Raw genomic sequence first — 20296 nt, 5'->3', positions numbered from 1 at the left:
CAAACTATGAAAATTATCACAGTATTGCTTTAGTCAGCATGGTGTAAAAAGTATTAGCCAATGTCATTGCTATGAGACTTGCACCAATTACGGAAGAAATACCCGGAGACTACCAGTACGGTTCTCGTTGGGGCAGATCAACAACTGACCAGATCTTCGTTAGAAGTCAAATAATGGAAAAGTGTTGCAAATATAATGTGGATGTACACAAGCTTTTTGTAGACTTTAAACAGGCCTATGATACTGTTAAAAGGAAAAAGCTATATGACACCTTAATGGAGATGGAATTCTCAAGTAAACTTATCAGACTGATACAAATGACCCTCACCAGCACAACATGCCAGGTAAAAGTAGAAGGAAAACTTTGCAAAGAATTTGAGGTCAAGCAAGGGTTGACACAAAGCGATATATTATCCACACTACTCTTCAACATAGTGTTGGAGAGAGTGATGAGAAGGGGAGAGATTGATAACCGAGGTGGCACTCTGTTTAACTGTATGCATCAAAATCTAGCTTATGCCGATGATGTGTGTATCCCGTCTAGAAGTTTGAAAGAAATGGAAGAAGGATTTGTCAGACTGGAAAAGGAGGCAGAACAGTTGGGACTTACAGTAAACAACACAAAACACACTATCTCTTTGCTTCCAGGAAAAATGCTGTTGTTAAAGAGAAATATATTAACCCATTAGCGCCGTGCGTTGCCATATGGCAATGTTTGTAACACTTTTTTTAAATTGTTGATTCCACGACATCAACGAAACGAGAGTGTTAGCAGCACTGGATTCCCTTCCGCAAGACTGTGAAGATCACTACAATGCAACAATTTTAACAATACATTTAAATTCTGCGACGTAAGCAGTACTGGAAGTCGTCGTTTGCTGAATGACAAATAAAAATGGAGTATAAGTTCGAGTAAGTATGTTTTACACAGTAACTTACGATATATAATTTGGTTTTTTAGTACGGTCATGCTTTAAATACTCAAATATATATTCTTTGGAGGTTACTGCTTGCTGTGAAATAAATTACATTCATTTAGGCCGTTTGAACGTCGGTGTTGCCATATGGCAACATTTGGCACTTGTACTCAGTAAAAGGACAAATTTTCTCTTTTTTGTTTTAGAAGAGGTTTCTCGCTTGCTGAGGTGCTGGAGATTCTTTATAATGATGATACTGAAGGTGATGTGTTTGTTGATCCCCCAGATCCGAATAGAGGAGAATGACGGATTATTGTATGTGCGGTGGCTGGACAACTCAGTTGTCACAATGACCTCTTCTTCATGTGGTGCACAAGAAGTTGGCCAAGTCAAGAGATTCTCGGAACTAAAACAGTGAAATATAATTATTCCCAGACCAAAACTGGTAGTCAAATATAATACATAATGGGAGGTACTGATCAGATGGATCAGAATCTTGCATGCTATCGCATTGCAATAAGAAGCAAGAAATGGTACTGGTGTCTCTTTACACGGACGTTAGATGTCATACAAAACAGTTGGATTTTGCATAATAGAGCAAGGAACCAAACTATTTCTCAGCTTGATTTCAAGAGAGAAGTAGCAACAGTGTACTTGCAAAGACACCAAGCTTTACCAAAAGTAGCCAGGAGACCTGCATCAAGGGCGTGTTCTGACAGCCGCATATCAGATTCAATTAGGTTTGATAAGACTGACCACCTCATCCAGCACAGAGAATGAAAGAAGAAGAAGAAAAGGTGCGCACAGAAGGACTGTAAAGCTATTTTGAGAACAATGTGTTCAAAGTGTAATGTGGGATTGTGTATTGACTGTTTTATTCCATTTCATGTAAAATAATGCTGAGTTTAAGGTTTGATTTTTGATTATTAATTGTACTGTGTTATAAAGCATCATTTGTACGATGAAGACTGAATAATAAATTTGCACAAAACTTGTATATGTAATAAGAAATTTCAATAACCTACTTATTTTACTTGAAGTTGTAATCCATATAAATTTAGGTAGTGAAAGTGGCTAGCGTTGCTATATGGCAACATCAAATATCTCGCTAATGGCGGTAATGACTTTTGTCGAAACAAATCTGTTGTGTAATTTATGCCTTTTACAGGCATAATAACGCAATTTAAAAATAAATAAAAAATTCATGAAAAAATTAATTCCAGTGCTAATGGGTTAAGTTGAACAGAGGCAATTATGAGAGATGTGAGAAGTTCCAGTACCTGGAGTGCTGGTTACAGAGGATAGCAGAATAAGAGAAGAAAAAAAAAATCTAGGATTGCTGCAGGAAATAGAGCTTACTGGGCCCTGATCAAGAACCTTCAGTCACATAGCCTGAGCAGAAAATCGAAGGGGACTGTCAATGGAACAGTCATAGACCGGTGGTAATGCATGGCTCAGAAACATGGACAATGACTGTAGCAGAAGAAGAGCTCTTGAGAAGATAGGAGAGGAAAATATTAAAAAAGATTTTTTGAGCCATGTATGAGGCGGGGCAATGGAGAATAAGTAGAAACAAGGAATTGGAAGAACTGTATAGAAATCCCGACTCAGTGACTGAAATTAAGTGTAACAGATTGAGATGGCTGGACCCTGTAGAGCGAATGTCGGAGGTTCGAGCTGTCAAAAAGGTTTACACAGGAAATCCAGGTGGAAAAAGGAGCATGATGCCTGGAACGATGTGGAAAACAATTTGAGAAAGATTGGGGTCAGGAGAGGGAGGAAACAGGCAGAAAATCGTCAGGTTTGGGCTGTGATCATCAGAGAGGCCAAGGCCCTACATGGACTGTAGTGCCAAGGAATAAGTAAGTAGATAGCTATTGACATTACAAACTAAAAGTGGGGTCAGTTAGAATGTCAGCGGCATTTATTGCAGGATTCTAGTGCAAGTTGTTTACAAGATCGTATTTTGAAAAGTTCTCAAATCGGCACGTGTAAAATACTTGCGGTAGCACACACTAAAGAACAACGCAAGTGTATACACTCGTTATGTGGATTCTGACCAGTAACAAGACAATTGATCATCACAGGTTGTGTTAGAAAAACAGGCAGTGGCAATACACACTTCCAGTCTGGTAGGGAATGATTGCTGTACACATGCTAGCATTTCAGTGACAATGTCCGGGCAAGCTGCAGTAATACAAGATGTACAGCTTTGCATCCGCTGTTTGCCGATAGATGGTGACAACGGTAAGTAGTGGTCGAAAGAAACAGATCGCAGATGTCAGGCAGCTGGTGTGGACTTCGGTCAACTTAACCTCACTCAAACATTAGTCGATTTGTGCCTGCATCATAACGTTGTTCTTGATTGAAAATGTCAGTTTACGAGCCTAATTCTCATCATTTGTGGGAGATGTTACTGTTTTGTTTCAATATCAAGAAAACAGCGGCTGTGTCTCATCGAATACTCTCAAGTATGTATGACATACGGCAAGGATGCTATTAGTGAAAGAACGTGTCGCGAGTTGTTTCAACGCTTCCAGAACGGTGATTTTAACGTCAAAGACCTGTATAGTGGTGGAAGAGAGAATGCTTTGAAGACGCAGAATTGGAGACATTGCCGAGAAGAATTGGCATGATTAGTGCGGGTGACACAACAAGCCATTTCAAAAGTCTCAAGGCTATGTGCACGATTCAGAAAGAAGGAACTTAGGATCCCGTGTTAGCAGAAACTGAAAGACATTGAACAGCGGTTGTGTGTTTGTGAACAGTTGCTTCAGAGGCAAAAACAGGAGGGATTTCTGCATCGCATTGTGAGCAGGGACGAAAAATGGGTTCACTACAATAACTCTAATCGCAAAAAATCATGAGGATATCCCGTCCATGCTTCCACGTCGACGGCCAAACCAAATATTCACGGCTCCAAGATTGTGCTCTGCATTTGGTGGGACCAGCTAAACGTCGTAAACTAAGAGGTGTTAAATCCAAGTGAAATCATCACAGGTGCTCGTTACTGAATGCAATTAATACATATGAGCAGAGCATTAAAAGACAAACGGCCGCAATACAGTGAAAGGCACGATAAAGTGATTTTGCACCACGACAACGATCGATCCCACATTGCAAAAGAGGTCCAACCGTACTTGGAAACGTTAAAATGGGAAGTCCTACCTCACCCATCGTATTCTCCACACATTGCTCCCTCTGACTATCACCTGTTTAGATTAATAGTGCATGGCCTGGCTGACCGACACTTCTGATCTCATGAAGAAGTCACAAATTGGATGGATTCGTGGATCACTTCAAAAGATGAACAATTTTTTCGACGTGGGATTCGTACACTGCCCGAAAGATGGGAGGAAGTAGTGGCCAGACATGGAAAATACCTTGAATGATACATGCGTAAACAATTTGTTTCATTAAAGCCTCAAATTTTGGGGAAAAAACGTCGGAAGCAAATTTGTACACCCTGTACATTGTTGCACACCATAGGGTGTAGATGGTACGTCCTTGTAGACAGCGTCATTCAGCTTTCCCCACAGAAAAAAAAGCTACAGGCATCAAATCTGGGGAATGGGTAGGCAGAGATACAGTTCCTCTGCATCTAATCTAATGATTTTGAAACAATTTGTGAAGATATGCTGTAGTGCTTCATGCACTATGAACTAGACAGCCATCATGTTGGTACCACAAGGGAACATCATCTAGCATCCATGGAAAATGGTCTGTTAGAGGGCTGCGCATTCACTTATCCGTCTATGAAAAACGGGCCCATGAGCTAATGGTTCACTATGCAGCACCACACTTTTACACTCCACAGACGCTGACATTACACACGATAAAGCCAACGAGGACTGTCGACACAACAACAGTACAATATTGGCAGTTTACCTGGCCATGGTTGGCAAATGTGGCTTTATCACTGGACAAGATACATGATACATCTGGAGTATCCTGTCTTAATGAAGATGTACAGAAGTTAACATGAGTCTCACAATCATTCCCAAGCAGCTCTTGTAGGAGAGAGATGCGATAGAGATGGAACCTTTGTCAATGGAGAACGTGTAGAATAACTGCAAAATCCGTGTCACTTTCTCATGCGATTGTGCACGAGCTAACGTGCAGATCAACTGCAACAGCAGTGAGAACATTAACTTCCCCCTGATCTGTTGTCACTTGTTTCCTTCTGTTATGCTGTCTAACATTTTGATGTAGATGGTTGAAGAGAAGGTTGACGTCTATTGGAATATCTTGTTGCATACACCGTAAAAGAACTAACTGCATTCTCCCTACACTCTCCATCCACCATGAGCATGTTGGCTTTTTCTGCCTTGGTAAATCGCATTGTCCGCTCGGGACCTACTGCTTGGACTGTCTCAGACTAAATGATTAGCAAGGTGTAACAAGCACACTGTAAGCAGATGTAACAGCACTGAACCTAGCAACTACACAGGTTGAATGGCACAAACAAGTGTTGGTGCGGAAACTTTTCAAAATATGATACCTCTTAAATGACTCTTAGAATCCTGCAACAAACACCATTGACATTTCAATGGCATTACAGAAGTGCCCAATTCCACTCGTTTGCTGTGACCCATGACATGATCAGTATTGTGGAAATGGCTAGTTCCACATATATAATATGGTGACAACGGTGTCACTACATACACATGCAAAAAAATGTGAACAAAAATAAAAATGACAAATTTTCACTGCAAAAATAAAATGAAACTAATGGGACAACCACTGAAAATGGGAGATTTAGGGCAGGAAGAAAGTAAATACACAACAATAAAAGAACACTGCACCATCCTAAAACAAGTAATATCCAAAAAAAAATCAAATACTACATTCCGCTACACCAACAAAACCACAGGAATCATACATTTCCCTTGACCTATATAACTCTACCACATCTATTGATACCAAAAATCAACACCTACAAATCTGAAAAGTGGAATCGCACATTTCCCTTGACCTATGTAGCTCAACTGCAGCTATTTGATGTAAAAAAAAACACCTACAACTCTGAACAGTGGAAACAAAATCTCACCAACTCAAAAACCAAAATACCCCATATTCACCACAGAATTAAAACCAACGGACCTACCATAAAAATACAACAGAAAAAAACACCAGAATTGCTATAGAATAAAACCAAAACAAAAAATAATTACCAACAAAAGCTTCCAGCAATACCCCCTAGGTTGGCCACAGCGTGTGCACACCTCCCCCCCCCCCCCCCCTCCTCACACACATACTCTCACCCTCTCTCTCTCTCTCTCTCTCTCTCTCTCTCTCTCTCTCTCTCTCTCTCTCTCTCTCTCTCAGTAACTCGCTGAAAACACTTCCACAATCCACACTACTGCACCAACTACCTAAATTCAAAACCATGTTAGCGCAATGACAACCAAAACTGAAATGAACACATTGAACTTATCACGTCCACATCCCCACCAGAGGGCATCATCAAATACAACAACATGACATCTACAAACACAACCAACTCAACACTGGCCAAAGTGACGTCGTGCACCACAACACCATTAAGTTACAGGTTGAAGCATACGGGTGGAATCGGACGCTTCCATTGACCCTACTTTTAGCTTGTTAATGTCAATAGATATTGTTCCATTTAAAAGAGTGTGTTTGTTTGCACAAAAGTACACTTTCTGAGTATAAATCTGTTTACTGACTAACAATACGAGCCCCTAACTACTAATCCATTCTGTGAAAACTGTATAGCACTTCCCATTTCTGCAATATTTGCGGTGCAAGTTCTAGGTGATTCACAGTGTATGGCAATAACTTTCCAGACATATAAGACATAAAGAAAAAGTAATCTTTAATGATGATAGCAACATCATAGTTATTGAAATGGAAATGGAAATGCCGTGTGGCTAGGGCCTAGCGTCGGGTAGACCGTTCGCCTGGTGCAAGTCTTTCGAGTTGACGCCACTTCAGCGACTTGCGTATCAATGGGGATGAAATGATGATGAAAGACACACAACACCCAGTCATCACGAGGCAGAGAAAATCCCTGGGCCCGCCGGGAATCGAACCCGGGACCCCGTGCGCGGGAAGCGAGAACACTACCGCAAGACCACAAGCTGTGGACTATAATTATTGAAAAACTCCTACAGCAGAAAGCGAATGAAGCCCTCGTGGATGTTTACAATGGGCAGTGTGTGTGAAACTAACATTGAATATAAAGAAAATAAACACTACGCACTACAGCATAAAGAAGGAAAATAAATGTCGCTTTAAGCATAGTAGATACAAATCTACAGAGTCTGTAACAAACATGAAGCTTTTTTGGGATTAATATTGATTGTCAATTAATAAGGCATGAACACATGAAGATACTGACAAAACAAATGTCATCAACATGTTATGCTTTTAGGGTTCCATCATCAGTTTGTAATAGTCAATGTCTTGTGGTGATGTTCTATTCCTACAAGCACTCATTTGTTAGCTACGGGATTATTTTCTGGGGATCAGAGGTACAACACTTGGACACAATTTTAAGACTACAGAAAAGGGCTATAAGAATAACAAGTATTAGTTGGCTTCACTGTGAAGAACTGTTTAGGAAATTGGATATCTTTACTGCAATAAGTGAGTACGCCTACCAATCTGCTGCCTAAGTCAGGGAAAATATTATTATATATTTTGCTGATAGTTTTCACACCACTGTGAAACTAGATCCAGTTTGGACTTATATTTACTAAGGAAGAACAAACAGAAAACTCTAAACAGTATTTGCTGTGAGAGAATAAAATTGTATTAATAAATTGCCCAAGGGGATGAAAAAGATTACTAAAATACTGCTGTTTAAAAAGGCAGCTAAGCCATTCTTTATAAGTAATGTATACTACACAGTTTTGAGGCATGTTTTGAGGCATCAAGGGATCACAAATTTAGCATTGGAGGGCAGTGTGGAGGATAAAAATCGTAGAGGGAGACCAAGAGATGAATACACTAAGCAGATTCAGAAGGATGTAGGTTGCAGTAGGTACTGGGAGATGAAGAAGCTTGCACAGGATAGAGTAGCATGGAGAGCTGCATCAAACCAGTCTCAGGACTGAAGACCACAACAACAACAACAACTACACAGTTAAAGATTACTACACAGTTAAAGATTGCTTGGAGGACTCAGGAGTGGTCACATTACAGCACGTGACAACAATGCAATACTTTTACCAAAAAAGTCAAAAGATATGGTATATGACTGTTTTATTTTATTCTCCTGAGATAAAGATATCACTCAATATTGGGGGACGATGACAGCTTTCCAGATGGTCTGAAAGGAGGGCATGGAGACAAGCATGAGGCAGAATTCTATGTTTACAGGCCTGGAATCAGTTTTCTAAACAGACTGGAGTTAGTGCAAGAGACACAGCAGGATGACTGTGGTCAGGACTGACCTGCAAGTGTCTTTAGTGCATGCAGTGATGAAGTGCAGAACTATGTTTTATAAGTTAGACTATCTGGAGCCAACTGTGTGTAACATGATACAATAGGGACCATTCGAATGAGACAGTGTAGCATGTTTATCTCAGGAGAATAAGATATAACAGTCATATACTATACCTCTTGACATTTTTATTGTAACAGTATTGCATTGTGGTCATGTGCTGTAATGTGACACTGTGTTGCAATGTTGGAAATACGGAAGCGTCCGATCCCACCCGTCTGCTTTGACCCATGACGTCACAAATATGGCGGAAACAAAAACAAACACACACACTTTCCACAAGAAGCCTAATGACACTAACGGGACAAGTGCGGGAAATGGGGTGTTTTGGGTGGGGGGCAAACTAAATATAAACAAATTTAGACGCCTTGCGTAGCTACAACGTGTAAGTGAAGACAGCCATGCATGAATACCCACCCACCTTCCCAGGGGTCGTAACCCCTGCAACCCATAGAAGATAAAGATGCTTCAGTAGCTGATTAGTGTTTTTTGTCTTTAAAAAAAAAAAATAAATCTCACGGGATAGAACAAACAGATCAGAAAGATAAATATAATAAACTAAAACAGAAATTCGAGGAAACAGATAATTAAAATAAGTAATAAGTGTTTTTAAATTAAAAAAAAAATCTCACGAGATAGAACGAACAGATCAGAAAAGTAAATAAAATAAGATAAAACAGAACTGGAGACAGCCACACTCAAACCAAACTCCACACTGTCATGACGTCACACACAACAACATCCTTACATCACGGGTCAAAGCCGACGCGTTGGATCGGACGCTTCTGTCGACCCACTGTGTAGTATACATTATTTATGAAGAATGGCTCAGCTGCTTTTTTAAACAGTTGTATTTAATTATTCTTTTACATCCCCTTGGGCAATTTATTAATTCAATTTTTTTCTCTGACAGGAAATGCTTTTTTGAGTTTTCTGTTTGTTCTTCATTGGTAAATATAAGTCCAAACTGGATCTAGTTTCACAGTGGTTTAGAAAACTATCAGCAAAATATATAATATTATTTTCCCTGATTTAGGCAGCAGATTGGTAGGCGTGCTCACTTACTGCAGTAAAGATATCCAGTTTCCTAAACAGTTCTTCACAGTGAACCAACTACTACTTCTAGTTGTTATTCTTATAGCCCTTTTCTGTAATCTTAAAACTGTGTCCAAGTGTTGTGCCTTTGATCCCCAGAAAATAGTCCCTTAGCTAACAAATGAGTGCTTGTGGGAATAGTACATCACCACAAACATTGACTGTTACAGACTGATGGTGGAACCCCACAAACATAACATGTTGATGACGTTATTTTTGTCAGTATATTCGTGCGTTCACACCTCGTTGATTGACAATCAATATTCATCTCAAAAAGTTTCATGTTTGTTACAGAATTGTTTGCTCCACCTGGTGATCCTAATTTACGTTTTGGATAGTTTTACTACATTATTTCAGAGAAATGTCTGGGTGATTCCTTCATCGAGACCACGGCTGACTATCTGTCCTATTCTCATAAAAGCATACTTCTATATTTTGTGTGTGTGTGTATTTTTCAGCTATCTGCTTTCATGGTATTCTGATTACAGGTGCTATATCATTGTGAGATGATCCCTGGATGGATGGATGGATGGATGAATGAATGAATGAATAAATCATACCAGTCTTCAGACTGTAGATAACAACAGCGTTTGGATACTTGAGGTGGCCGAATATTTGAATGATGACATTGGTGGTGATGGTGATGATGATGATATTGATAACAAAACAACACTTCAACTGCTCTAGATAATCAGATGGTATGCACGAAACTGATTACTGATCATGACAAACAAGAGGATAGTGTAGGGCCATTTCCACCAAACCTAGACCTTGGCTAAACTACAGATAAGTCTGTCATGACAACCAAGATGTAAGGAGGTGGGGGAGCTACATTAAATCAAACTTCAGACCACAACAATAACAACAGTTTGGGCACCTGAGGTGGCCAAATATGTGAATGATGGCAGAGATGATGATGATGATGATTAAAAGATGTGACATAATCAGTGGTTCATTCACACTTCGTTTAAGTATGCACGAAATTTCCTACCGATTGTGGTGAACAGCAGCGCGGTGTAGGCGTCGCCCACCGAGGCGACGGTGTCCAAGTAGAGCGGCAGCAAGACGACTGCCACCGCCGCCGAAAGGGCGAGCATGAAGGCGAGGGCCGCAACCTCCGCCGCCTCCCTCGCCGGCGACAGGGTGACACCGCCCCCGTCCGCATCGCACTCGTCGTCGTCGCTGCAGTAGCCGCCGGGCCCGACCGCCCCCGCGCCGGAGGTGGCGTCGTACTCGTGCGAACCGTCTCGCACGAGCAGGTCCTGACGCTCCTCGCGGTCTCCCATCTCGGCCCGATGTTGTGGGCAACGCCCCACCTCGGCTTCAATACGTCACAACCTACGCCGGGGGACGCCCACTCACATCCCCGCACGGATTAGCAGCTGCCCACTTGACTCGAGGCCGGAAGTATTTCTGTTTAACAGCCGCAGTAACATTGTTACGACAGCTATGCGAACTTCCACCTAACCCATTTCTTAATATCTTATTTTTCCTTCTTCTTTATATCTAATCAGTCTCTATCAGTCAAAGACGAAAGTTTAGTGACATTTCACATTTAGTTTGGAGGGGTAACATATCATCTGACATCATATCGTGAAGACATGACACATCTACAAGTTACAGTTTCTACGAGATACATTAAAGCACCGCAATGTACATGAAGGCAGCGGATATTTTTCTTCGGTACGCCTTTACCCTTTTGAATGTAGCAGTATCGTCGTTAAACTATCGATATCTTTTTTTCCGAACTGTGCATCAATATTCTTGCGGTGGGGCTACTTAATCAATTTCTCGGTGGAGTAGAAAGCTTCAGAATCAAAGATTTAATACCACTAAATCAATGAAAAATTTCAAAATGCTGTAAAAGCAACTCCCTAAAATGTAATATCTTCTCGAAATTCACCCACCCGATATACAAGAATAAACCACTGTGGTATATAAACTCAGTACTGCAGTTGGGTTTATCTGTGGAATTATCTCTTTGCGTTTGTTGTGTGGAACATCTGATGATATTTGCCTGTTTGAATTACGACGTAAAGTTTGCATACGTCAATACAATGCGTTATTGCAAGTGGGAGGGAAAGTGATAGATGTTTTGGGAAGTTTTCTAAACAAAACTATAACTTTTTTTTCCAAAGCGGTTAATTTTCATAGAAAAGGAATTATTGTAGTGCAAAATAAACGTTGGGAATTGAGACAAAATTCATCAACCGACCACGGCATAACAGCCCAGAAAATTATAATGGACATGATATTTCCGGCCGTGAAAGTCTACATTTTAGTAAAATAAACAAAGTAAGAAAATTATTCACCAGGTAAAGGGACAAATTCGTTTTCATGCAGTGCGTGGCCCGGTAACAGGACAGAAAGAAACCAAATTTTAAGAGAGGATAGGACTGAGAAAAACCTTCAGTTTGAGAAAGAAGCAAAAAAAACATAATTCTAGGTTATTACATCAGCAACCGAGCGAGGTGGCGCAGTGGTTAGCACACTGGACTCGCATTCGGGAGGACGACGGTTCAATCCCGCGTCCGGCCATCCTGATTTAGGTTTTCCGTGATTTCCCTAAATCGCTTCAGGCAAATGCCGGGATGGTTCCTTAGAAAGGGCACGGCCGATTTCCTTCCCCAATCCGAGCTTGTGCTCCGTCTCTAGTGACCTCGTTGTCGACGGGACGTTAAACAGTAATCTATTACATCAGCATAAACAATTATTGCCTAAGAATTTTCAACGGTCAGCAGATATTTCAGCTCTACCCTACTTTAACTCAGTCAATGTGAAATGTCAGATATCCTTATTGCATCAAAATATTCTAGGACTGAGAAATAAAATTAATGAATTAATTATCTGCATAGATGAATTAAGAGTACTCAAACCCAGCTGTAATAATCTGCCTCTCTGAACATTATGTGACCACTGGTATAGAACTTATAAGTGTTGCAGGGTTTAGGTTACCATCTCACTTTTGTAGAGCAGAAATGGAGAAAGGAGGAGCTGCTGCATTCATCAGGAATTGTCATAAATTTAAGAACATAGACATTCATAAATTTTGCCCAGAAAAGCATATGGAAGCACATGCAACAGATTTCACAAAAAATCCTTCATAATATTAAGTGTATATCGAGCACCTGCAGGTGACTTTAATCTGTTCATAAACCACCTTGAAGCTGTACTGGCCCATTTAACAACCAAAAACAAAGAAATAGTGGTTGCTGGTGATTTCAATGTAGACTTCCTTAAAGACTCTCCCAATAAGAACTTATTTGAGTTAGTAACACTAACATTCAACTTAATTCCCACTGATAAGTTCTCCACTAGGGTAGCAAATTGCTCACAAACTGCCATTGATAAAATCTTTATAGAAATGTCCAATAAACAAAATTATGTTACAAAACCAATAGTTTATGGCCTCTCAGACCATGACATGCAGTTCCTTCTGTTAAATGTTAATACTGAGCAGGATATAAAATCTGTTAAATCTGATGTAAATAAGTTATACACAACTGCAACCAGTCACTTTTTTCAATAATAATGCTTTGTTACATTAACCGGTTTTCGAACCCTTTCAGGTTCATCTTCAGATGATTTCGGGAGGATCCAGGAAGTTACATCATTACTGGTAGTAGCATTATGCTACTACCAGTAATGATGTACCGGTAACTTCCCGGATCCTCCCGAAATCATCTGAAGATGAACCTGAAAGGGTTCGAAAACCGATTAATGTAATAAAGTATTATTATTGAAAAAAGTGACTGGTTGCAGTTGTGTATAACTTATTTACATTAATATACAGTCACGGTTCTAAAATATCCGTAATGGATAAGCATAATCTGTTAAATCTGAGCTCAAGAGGGTAATCAATAAGCCAAAAATTGCCTTTTCAGGCAATGTAGAACTATATGGTACTAATCAACAGAAAAAATCACAATTGTATGGATTTGCATTTGTGAAAAAAAAAATCCCAAATATTATAAAAAAGGTTCAGAAGCTATAGTAAAAGAACTTTGACAGATATGTCCAAATGGAAATATCTAGAACTGTCCCCGAGATACAGCATTTTAATTTTTTTTCAAAAATTTCCATCTTCAAAATGGTATGTGCAGTGTCATCTTTGCAGGGCTGTATCTCGGAGCACAAGAAACAAAAAATACATATTCCTTGGTTAGTTCTTCATTTTAACATATACTAAATTCAATAAGATCCAAGACTACGAAGGTGAGATTTTTTGAACCTTCCTGGCAGATTAAAACTGTGTGCTCGACCGAGACTCAAACTCGGGACCTTTGCCTTTCGCGGGCAAGTGCTCTACCATGTGAGCTACTGAAGCACGACTCACCTCGTCCTCGCAGCTTTACTTCTGCCAGTATCTCGTCTCCTACCTTCCAAACTTTACAGAAGCTCTCCTGTGAGAGCACTTGCCCGCGAAAGGCAAAGGTCCCGAGTTCGAGTCTCGGTCGGGCACACAGTTTTAATCTGCCAGGAAGTTTCATATCAGCACACACTCCGCTGCAGAGTGAAAATCTCATTCTGGTAAGATTTTATCCTAGCCTGTGTGAATTGATATGGACTATGCCTAACACGTTGATGAATGGAAGTAGCCAAAATAGCCAGATTTTTAGACATTGATGTCTCCAGCTTTGGAGATCATCTGGATGGCAAATGTTGCTGCGCTCAACTTTTCCAAGGTTTGGAAGATGCGGTATTCCCATTTAAGCCCGTTATCTATACAAATGCCTCAGAAATTTGAACCATGTACCCTCCGATTTGCTGGCTCTCGTGTGCAATAGTAATCTCCTGTGGGCTTTTGTTGCCAGAACAGAATTGAATGTAATTGGTTTTGTGAGGTTTATTGCTAAACAGTTTACTATGAACCAATTCATAACATGTGCAAGTAATTGGCTGGCGTTAAACTGTCTGTTTGTGGATGTTTTAGAGTCGGTAACAATGCTTGTGTGACCTGCAGACTCTGTGAAGTTGTTTGCTTTATTAGCGGTAGGTCAATATACGGGGTGATTTTTTCCACCGTGTAGAACCTCGAGGGATTGAGCGATGAGAAGATACAGAACAAAAGGCCTAATGAACTTGAGTTCGGAAATGCATGGTCTCCACACTCGAGGCCATTTATTCAATCATACATTGTTAACTAGACAGTGGTCTAATATGCACTGTTCTATACAGTCACAGTTGCAGTATGTATTGAAAATCGCTTCCATGTGCCTCAATGCATGCATGTACATACCGTAGTGCGTTCTGTTTCACACATTCACTTTGGCCAGGGCGCATCCGAACAATGTCAAATGCAGCATGAATATGTTACTCCAGTGTCTCCACATCTAGAATTGGCTCTGCACACACGATACTTTTGAGATGGCCATCACAGGGGAGTCTCTAGAGGAACAGAAGGTTCCAAATGATTGGAAAAGAGCACACCAGTTTTCAATAAGGGTCGTCGAGCAGACGCGCAAAACTGTAGGCCTATATCTCTGACATCAATCTGTTGTAGAGTTTTAGAACATGTTTTTTGCTCGTGTATCGTGTCATTTCTGTAAACCCAGAATCTACTCTGTAGGAATCAACACGGATTCCGGAACCAGCGATTGTGTGAGACCCAACTCACTTTATTTGTTTGTGAGACCCAGAAAATATTAGAAACAGGCTCCCAGGTAGATCCCATTTTCCTTGACTTAAGGAAGGCATTCGATACAGTTCTGCACTGTCGCCTGATAAACAAAGTAAGAGCCTACGGAATATCAGACCAGCTGTGTGGCTGGATTGAAGAGTTTGTAGTAAACAGAACACAGCATGTTGTTCTCATTGGAGAGATGTCTACAGACATTAAAGTGACCTCTGGCATGCCACAGAGGAGTGTTACGGGACCATTGCTTTTCACAATATATATAAATGACCTAGTAGACGGTGTTGGAAGTTCCGTGTGGCTTTTCGCAGATGATGCTGTAGTATACAGAGAAGTTGCAGCATTAGAAAATTGCCGCGAAATGCAGGAAGATCTGCAGCGGATAGGCACTTGGTGCAGGGAGTGGCAACTGACCCTTAACATAGACAAATGTAATGTATTGCGAATACATAGAAAGAAGGATCCTTTATTGTACGATTATATGGTAGCGGAACAAACACTGGTAGCAGTTACTTCTGTAAAATATCTGGGAGTATGCGTACGGAACGATTTGAAGTGGAATGATCGTATAAAATTAATTGTCGGTAAGGCAGGTGCCAGGTTGAGATTCATTGGGAGAGTCTTTAGAAAATGTAGTCCATCAACAAAGGAGGTGGCTTACAAAACACTCGTTCGAACTATACTTGAGTATTGCTCGTCAGTGTGGGATCTGTACCAGGTCGGGTTGACAGAGGAGATAGAGAAGATCCAAAGAAGAGTGGCGCGTTTCGTCACTGGGTTATTTGGTAACCGTGATAGCGTTATGGAGATGTTTAGCAAACTCAAGTGGCAGAGTCTGCAACAGAGGCACTCTGCATCGTGGTGTAGCTCGCTGTCCAGGTTTCGAGAGGGTGCGTTTCTGGATGAGGTATCGAATATATTGGTTCCCCCTACTTATACGTCCCGAGGAGATCACGAATGTAAAATTAGAAAGATTCGAGTGCGCACGGAGGCTTTCCGGCAGTCGTTCTTCCCACGAACAGTACGTGACTGGAGCAGGAAAGGGAGGTAATGACAGTGGCACGTAAAGTGCCCTCTGCCACACACCATTGGGTGGCTTGCGGAGTATAGATGTAGATGTAGATGTTTGCTGTTTGATATAAGATATGACGCGTAGTATTCTTAGACAAATTGCTCTTACATTTTCACTGGATGGTTTCAATATTGTTCAACTTCAAAGGAATATGGGATGCATTTAACTAATCTTTTGTACCCTACATCCTGGATGATGGCTAAGCAGTAAATGACTAATGGGACAAATAAACAGCTGATGCTTAAAATGCATTTTATAAAATACTTTATGGCTGTTGAACCTCACCTTGTGGAAACATTATGAATAGTACACTGTCTGATCAAAAGTATCCAGACACCCATATGTAATGTGGGACTGACCACCAGATGTCATGAAAGACAGACCTGCCACATTACAAAATGATTAGAAAGAGGGAGAGTAGCTATACGAGAAATTAAAACACAGAGAAAGTAAAACACAAAAGAGCTAAAAGAAAAGCACAGGGAAATGTGACTGTCTGACCACTTAGAATAAATGTGAGTGAGCCAGTCACCTTGTTAACACATTAGAACAATCTCTCTAATATCTTGGGAAATATGTTGAATAATTCACAAAACTTTAAAACTCAAACCACATTCATTTGGATGTTATTTAAAATAGAAGGCAGATCCGGTGGCAAATCCAGCATGGCCCACTGGTCAGAAAATAAAACACAGTCCAATACGAGTAAAACACGGATGACAGCGAGCTGTAAGCCACAAGCTCCACACAATGGTGGGTTCTGTCACTCGAGCAAGAAGCCAAGTGTCACAGGGATGTGGCCTATGCAAAGACAAGTAAGGAGAACCTCATCCTGTCGACACGGCCAGAAGGAGGTACGGCGAGGCCATGTTGTGGGCTTTGCTAGATGGAGCTTATTGTCTGTCAGTTGCAGCCACCCGTCTTGCTGTCAATGCGTACTTGGTACCTCAAGAGTGTGGTGATAGCATACAGGGAGCTGGCACACTGAAATAACTCAGGATACAACATGCCTCCTTGGCTGCTAGATCTGCCCTTTCATTCCGTGCAATATCCAAGTGCCCTGGTTCCCAGCAGAAAGACACTTCCTTCCACAGTTGTAGCTGGAGGAGGGCATGCTGGATATTCTGGACTACTTCATCTGCTTGGTACAAATGTTGGAGAAAGTGAAGGGCACTCAGAGAATTGGAACAGACAAGAAATTTAGCACTGGAAGAACCTCATCTGCTCCAAGGATTGCAAGATTGCATATAATTCTGCTTAGAAGACTAATTCTTGAGGCAGTCAGTCCTGGAGGACACAATCCGGGAAAATGACAGAGAAACCAACTGAGGCCCCATCTGCAAAGGCAGCTACATACTTGTGGTGGTCAAACAAAATGTCAGAAAATATCGCATTAAAAACAGAAGCAGGAGTGCGATCTCTCGTGTACTGCACCAAATCTAAAACTATCCCGGGCCTCGGCAGTAGCCAGGGTGGCAGACGGGGTTGCAACTGTAGCTACTCCGTACCGAGTGAATGCAGCACACATCACACACGGATCCCAAATGGCAGTGTGGCTCGTAGAGGGTAGGAGAAAAGGCAACCCAGAGGCAGCCGAGCAGCAGTATGGTATGCGGGTGAAGTTGGAGCTGGGAGGAACTTACATACGTGATGCACCACGATGAGTTGCCACTGGATGATGTGTGGCAGTTCCCCAGTCTCAGCAGAGAGAGACTGGGTATGAGACTGGTCCTATAAGCAGCTGTGGCCAGCTTAATCCCCTCATGGCGGACAGCATCAATGATCTTCAAATAAGAAGGCTTCACTGATTTGTACACTGTGCAACGGTAGTCCAGTCGGGAACGCACGAAAGTCCTATAAAACTGGAGCAGACGCACCCGTGTCTGTTGCCCAAGATCTGTAGATAAGGCACTTTATGAGGTTCAGTGCCTTGAGGGTTCTGGCTTTCAGGCCCCTCAGGTGTGGCAACCACGACAATTTGGAGCCAAAAATGAGGCCCAGAAACATCACTGAGTCTCTAAAATGTATGGTGATATCCCTCGTATGCAAGCCAGGTAAATTAAAAATATGATGAGAAGCAGTGCTGTTTTTCTGGGGGAAAGCTGGGGGATGCGTACCCCTAAACTTTTTCATCGACAAAGTAACTTTTTTTACAGTATTGGTTGGTCCTCCACTAATGTTGTTCCAGCCCATGGACTATGTATGCTATTGGTTCATGAAAGGTAGACATCTTGCTACTGATAGCAAGAGTAAAGTAAGAAGGCGTGAAGACTACAGCAGCCATGAACTAAAGTCAGTTTGGAAACTGCTGTAACGCTATTAATGTAAGTCACACTGTAGTTTTATAGTTAAATAAATTTTCAGCTGTATTAAAAACTGGGTCAGTTGAAGCACGGGATACCACCCATCATCTCTGCCATTTCGGGAGCCAAACAAGGTTACAAGTGTAGTTTCTATTGTTGTTGATGATATTTGTGGATGGATTTTGTTGTATTGTGTCTCTTAGTGGTGATTTAAAGGTTAAAATATGTGTTCGGTAATATTTCCTTGTATTGTTTTGTATGTCGGAGGGTTGATTGGACTCACCTGTTTCATTTGAGGTGTATTAGAGTTCAATTGAAGTGTACAATACCATTTTATTTTATTGTCCAGGGGTTGATGGGAATCACTTGCTTCATTTGAGGTGATATAAACTGAAGTGTCCGATACCACATTCTCTTGTATGTTTGGGTGTTTCTCATTATCACCTGCTTCATCTGAGCTGTAAAGTCAACTGAAGAGTCCGATACCATATCTTTTGTAGTTCGACATGTTAATGACATCATGGCTAAATGCAGACAGGTGGTATCCCATGCTTCAGTTATAATTAATTTTCGCTGCATTATATCCAATGTCAGAGTACCCTCAAACTTTTTTTTAGAAAAAAAGCACTGATGACAACAATTAAAATGAACACACACAAACACACACTTATCTGGAGAAAAGTGGAACCCTGTCTTTGCAGCCCACTCCTCTAACCCCTGCAATGTAGCTTGCAGCTGACGGCTCACTGTTGCAATGACGGAGGAGAAACAGAAAACAGCAAAATTGTCCACAAATAAGGAGCACTATACAGGACTTCTTACTGCAGACATGATACAGTTTATGGCTGTGGCAAAAAGGGTAGCTCTTAAAATGCTGTCCTGAGGGACACTATTCTTCTTCTCAAATCGATCTGACAGCGTGTCACCAACTCGGGTCCTAAAAAACTGATGGGACAGAAAAGACTGTAGTAGGAAGATGAGAAGGTGGCCACAAAAGCCCCATTGATGCAGTTGTGTGAGAATACTGTGTCTCCACATAGTGTCGTACACCTTACTGATATCGAAGAATATGCCAATGCAGTGATGTTTATGTAGGAAATCCTGGTGCTGCAGACATAACTGTCGAATCTGGGGTACAAAGCATCGACACAAATGCATTGAATTTGTACATGATTCCCCTAAGGTAAATGTTTTCTGAGCCTTGTCATATCAAAAACTGTACAGGCCATTCTTCTTTGCCGAGAGCACTGTCACTGGATATTTCTGCTCGGACACCTCTTAAGGCACCTGGATTCGATGGCATCCACCCAGAATTCCTGATCCATATGGGAGGAAAAGCTAAGAAATGGCTGGCAGAATTCTTCACTGACATCCTGCTGACTGGTCAACTTCCATCTGAGTTTAAAAAGGTGAAGATAATATCTGTTCTGAAACCTGGCAAACCCAGCAACAGGGTAGAAAACTATCGCCCCATTTCCCTACTCAGCTGCTGCTACAAGCTTTTTGAAAGGCTAATATATAACAGAATAAGTAGCGCTATCTTAGAGAACGTTCCAGTTGATCAGGCAGGCCTCAGACCAGGGCGTAGCTGCTGCGACCAAGTGTTGTCTCTCACATCCTTCATAGAGTCAAGATACCAAATGAAGCAGAAAACATCTGTGGCATTTGTTGATCTAACTGCCGCCTTCGACACTGTGTGGAGGGAAGGCCTTATCTACAAATTTCTCCGCATCATACCCTGCAGAACAATGGCTCGACTGATTAACAGCATGCTAAGTGATCTGAAGTTCCAGGTAATCA

At 41.2% G+C, this 20296-nt stretch overlaps 1 protein-coding gene across 1 annotated transcript in view; it reads right to left on the bottom strand.

Annotated features, from left to right (window-relative positions):
* The window catches only part of LOC124553351, a 28391-nt gene extending 17216 nt beyond the window's left edge, over nucleotides 1–11175 (bottom strand). The window contains exon 1 of the mRNA XM_047127225.1: nucleotides 10478–11175. Coding sequence (XP_046983181.1) covers nucleotides 10478–10772 — 295 coding nt within the window. The 5' untranslated portion in view covers nucleotides 10773–11175. The remainder of the gene's footprint in view (nucleotides 1–10477) is intronic.
* Between the last annotated feature and the right edge of the window lie 9121 nt (nucleotides 11176–20296).

This window comes from Schistocerca americana, chromosome 11, assembly GCF_021461395.2.
Source record: "Schistocerca americana isolate TAMUIC-IGC-003095 chromosome 11, iqSchAmer2.1, whole genome shotgun sequence".
NCBI lineage: Eukaryota > Metazoa > Arthropoda > Insecta > Orthoptera > Acrididae > Schistocerca > Schistocerca americana.
The sequence above is the reverse complement of the archived record's forward strand: the minus strand, read 5'-3'. Positions and strand labels throughout refer to the sequence as shown.